Source organism: Sapajus apella, unplaced genomic scaffold, assembly GCF_009761245.1.
Source record: "Sapajus apella isolate SASKATOON/1434 unplaced genomic scaffold, GSC_monkey_1.0 scaffold5403, whole genome shotgun sequence".
NCBI classification, from domain to species: domain Eukaryota; kingdom Metazoa; phylum Chordata; class Mammalia; order Primates; family Cebidae; genus Sapajus; species Sapajus apella.
The window spans coordinates 1-4,120 of NW_022442327.1; the positions used below are offsets into that span (position 1 = coordinate 1).

Consider the following 4,120-nt stretch of genomic DNA (forward strand, 5'->3'; position numbering starts at 1 on the left):
GGGCCTGTGGGCGACCGGGGCGCGCGGGGCGGGCGGAGGGACCTTGGGGACGCGCCGGGTCCCACGGGGTCCGGGCCGCAGGCCGGGCGGGAGCGGCGCGCGCGTGGGCACGGGCGTGCACGGAGGCGTCGGAGCGCGCGGCGGCGGGAAGGATTTCGTCCTGGGGTCCTCTGCAGGGCAGGGGGGACCCCGAGCAGCCCCCCGAGGCCGCTGGTCGTCCGGGCTCGCTGCTCCGGGGCCCGCGGGGCTGGAGGCCTTCCCGGCCCGACCCCAGCAGGCAGCGCGGAAGCCTCTAGAGGGCGACCCAGGCTGGGGAGAGCGAGGAGGGGCCTGCACGGGGCTGGAGCGACGGGGAAGGGGGCGCGTGGATGCGCGTGGAGCTCCTTAGGCCCCGTCCCCAGGAAGCTGGCAGGATTCTGGGACTCTCGTATCTGTCGGGCCATGACCATGCCCGGGGCTGCGCCGCCTCAGAGAGACCCATGACCCAGGCAGGTCCCCGCGTTTGGACGGTCAGGCTGGACCCCGTGTCCTGGCCCGGCCTGCACCCCGGCTCTGAGCGGGAGAGCTGTGGCGTCCGCTCAGCCAAGCCCGGCCAGCTCGGCAGCCAGCCCGCTCTGCCTGGAAACTGGGCCACCTCCCCGCAGCGCTCGGCTTCCCCAGACGTTCGTTGGAAGCCAGGCAGGAAGACCTAAGAGGGCCAGTCCGCTGAGGGCCTAGGAAGGGAGGAAGCCAGTCCCTGCCCCAGGCAAGCGGCCACAGAGCAGAGGAGGAACCACACAGATGCCGGGGCCTGACCCCAGACAAGTCAACAGAGAGGCTGGAAGCCAGAGGCCTGAGCCAGTTCCGTGCCGCAGACGTGGCCCAGCTGGGGCCCTGCCAGGAGGAACCTTGTCCCTGACATTGTGGGCACTGGCGGGGCCAGAGGTCACGGGCTGGGAGCGAGGTGCATCTTCAAGCCACACCTCCCCAGATCAGCCTCCCTCCCCACCTGTGCTGCTGTGGGGTCCTCGTGGGCCACAGCACCCTTTTCCACCCCCACTGTCCTGGGAGGACTGGAGGACGGGGTTGGGTGGTGACGCCGGCCTCAAGAAGCAGCCCTTTGTCGCCGGTCTGTGCTGCCAGGACCCCGGGCCGCGGGCCTTCCTGTCCCCACCGCCCTGCCCCCCGCGTACCCCCTGAATTTGTGCTGAGATTCTGGGCCCGACCGGCCTATAACTGAGCGGGAAAGGATTCTAGGGCCAGGTCTGTGCTGGCCTGGCCAGGATTCTGGGAGCTGCCCTGCTGTTCCGGCTGCCTCTGCTGAGGCCTCCTTGCTCCGGCCCCCTTTACAAATGTCAGACCTGCATCCCGCTACTCTCACTCCCAGTACATCCCATTGCTGTGTCTCGGAGAGCTGCTCCCCTGGGTCCTCACCACGCCCCCTCCCCACGTCCAGGTCCACCCTCGAGGATCTCAACTTTTTCACAACCAGAGGCACGCCACACAGAACTAGCTCAAATGTCCCCTTCCCAGGACACTGGCTCCCAGAGAACCCAGACCTAGACCTTTTACGCCGTGGCAGGGGCTTTAGGTGGACAGAGGAAGGCATGTGGGGACTCCCAGGAGATGGGATTTCAGAGGCATACCTGCGCCAAATCTAAAAATCAGATATGGCCTTTATTGTGGTGGTGGCAGGCGCAAACATGGGGTGCTGAGAGTGGCAACACAGCCACCCCAAACCACGTTCACCCCCTCCCTTGTCCTCAGCCAGTACAAAAACCAAATGTGACCCCAGCCCCAGACTCCAGCCCAGGCAGGGGCCGAGGGGGGAGTGTCAAGTCAGAAATCACAGGGAGCCCAGTGACTGTCAGGTGGCTGGGAGCAAGGCTAGGGTAGGGGTGGAAGCAGAGAAAGGGTGGGGGGTGCAGCCCCAGGTGGCCCAAAGCAGCACAGCGGGTCCAGGACTGGGCTGGCATTCGCCGAGTCACCAGGTCTCCGGGCAGAACAGATGGTGCCTGGACTTGTGCATGGCACAGGAGCCCTTGGAAGCCCTCAGTGGCAGGCGGCGTCCCGGGAGGAGTGGGGACTCCTTCCCTGATGCTAACCGCAGCTGCCAGACTGCCAGGCTCTGACGGGAGTGTCCTCCGGGAATGTCTTCAGCCCCCAGCGGGCAGAAGCCAGGAGGGTCTGAGGGCTTGATGGGTATCCGGGGGATCTTTGTTGTGCCAGCGGTGGGCAAGGCCACCTGTGAGCAAAGGCTGAAGGGGCAAGGGCTATGCGGCCACCAAACCCTTGGAAGAGGAGTGTGGAGGCAACCTCTGCACACGCCCAGGCCAAGTTCCAGGAAAGCGGGGCCAGCCGCTAGAAGGGGGCAAGCCCGGGACATCAGGAGACGCCCTGAGGGTCAGACAGGAGAGGCACAGCTGCTGGTCCAGCCAGGAGCCCAGGGCCGCCCTATGTGCAATACTCCTTCCGGAACCCTGGAAGCCAAGGGTACCAGGAGTCAGGGTCTGCTCTCCACCTCATTCCAGTGGGAGGCACCCAGACCCCCAGCAGCACTCCCCAGCTTCTGAGCCGCAGGTGGCAGGGCCCCGGGGCTGGCTGGTGCCTGCCCTCGGGGGTCCCGGGTGAGGTGGAGTGAGAGAAGAGGTGGGCTCTGAGACGGGCTGAGGTGCTCCCCCACCTTTGTCTAGGTCGACGTTCTTGGCGGGTGGAGGGCTGTGGGCCAGCTCCGCCCTCTCCTTCAGGATGTTGTTTTTGTAATCTGTGGGAGGAGAGCAGGCTGAGGTCCCCCCTCCCAGGATGCACTTCCCAGCCCAGGCCTAGGAGCCGCACCTGTGCCTGGGTGTCCCAGCACCCCTCACCTAGCTGGATGTCCTCACTCCTGTAAAGCATCTGGTCCCCAGTAGCCACAGCGAACTCTCCCAAGTTCATGTCCTTCCTGGAAAGCGAGGGTGGGAGGAGGTTACAGCTGGTTGGGGGGGTGGGCTGGTCCCTAGGAGGGCCTGGAGGGAGCCACTCACCCCTTTGACTTTCCCGACTTCTGGTCCGAGTATTCGTAGCCTGGGAAGGAGACATATCGGGGTAGTGCCGCCCTCTCCACAAGTCCCCCAGCCCAGAGGGCCGCCCCCCGCCCCCCGAGTCTCCTGGGGCCGCTGGCTCTCCGAGGCAGCCTCACCTCCGCGGCGCCTGCGGGCGGCCAGGAGGACGGTGACCAGCAGCAGGATGAAGAGCAGCAGCGTGGCCAACACGTAGCCCAGCTGCTGGAAGAAGTGGGCCCGGCCCTCGGGGACGATGACATTGATGACGCTGTGGCCGCGCCCCAGCGTAGGGTCTGCGGGGGCGAGAGGGGGCGGCGTCAGGCCAGCCCCGGGGGCGTGGGCTCCCGCCTTCCCGGGTCCCGGGGCGGCCTCCTGCACCTGGCCCAGGGCCGCCGCTGTGGCTGGAGCCGTTGCCCGGCGAGCCCCGGGGGGGCGGCCCCGCGTCGGGTTCGGCCACCGTCAGGTGAAAGACGCGGCGCTCGTGCAGGCCGCAGTAGTGGTGGTGCAGGTGGCAGGAGTAGGTGCCCTCGTCGGCGGGCTCCAGCGGTTCGATGCGCAGCGAGAAGTCGCCGCGCTCAAAGGCGTCCGTGCCCACGGCCACGCGGTCGCGCAGGAAGGGCGGCCCGTAGGCGCGGCGCTCGCCCGACGCGTACAGGTCCAGCAGGCGGTCGGCGCGGTCGTGCGGGACCCCGGGCGGCTGCCGGTCCCAGTGCACCACCTGCTGCGCCTCCTCCACGTGCCGCTCGGTCCACACGTGCTCGCGGTTCACGCAGGTCAGCAGCGCAGGCGCGCCGCGCGCCACCGCTAGCACCTCCTTCTCGCCGTCCCAGTAGGCGGGGGTGGCGGGGGCTGCGAAGGGGGCGCGGTCAGCGGCGCGCGGGCCGGGGCCGGGGCCGGGGCCGGGGCGGGGACGGAGGACGCACTCACCGCCGTCCGTGACCTCCAGGCGGACAGCGAGGCTCTGGTAGAGGTGGCAGTAGTGGTGGTGCAGGTTGCAGGTGTACAGCCCCGCGTCCGTCTCCTCCACCGCTGCGCACCGGGAGAAAGCCGCGCGTGAGCTCGGCGGTGCCCCCGCCGCCCGCCGCCGCGCCCCCCGCCGC

General features: G+C 68.5%; 1 protein-coding gene across 1 annotated transcript in view; it reads right to left on the minus strand.

The window, feature by feature from the left end:
- Positions 1–1,637: 1,637 nt before the first annotated feature.
- MXRA8 (matrix remodeling associated 8) overlaps positions 1,638–4,120 on the minus strand; it is a 2,933-nt gene continuing 450 nt past the window's right edge. Inside the window, exons 2-8 of the mRNA XM_032273661.1 lie at positions 3,948–4,049; positions 3,399–3,869; positions 3,158–3,313; positions 3,003–3,042; positions 2,844–2,920; positions 2,663–2,743; positions 1,638–2,459 (exon numbers count right to left, since the gene is read on the minus strand). Coding sequence (XP_032129552.1) covers positions 2,434–2,459; positions 2,663–2,743; positions 2,844–2,920; positions 3,003–3,042; positions 3,158–3,313; positions 3,399–3,869; positions 3,948–4,049 — 953 coding nt within the window. The 3' untranslated portion in view covers positions 1,638–2,433. The remainder of the gene's footprint in view (positions 2,460–2,662; positions 2,744–2,843; positions 2,921–3,002; positions 3,043–3,157; positions 3,314–3,398; positions 3,870–3,947; positions 4,050–4,120) is intronic.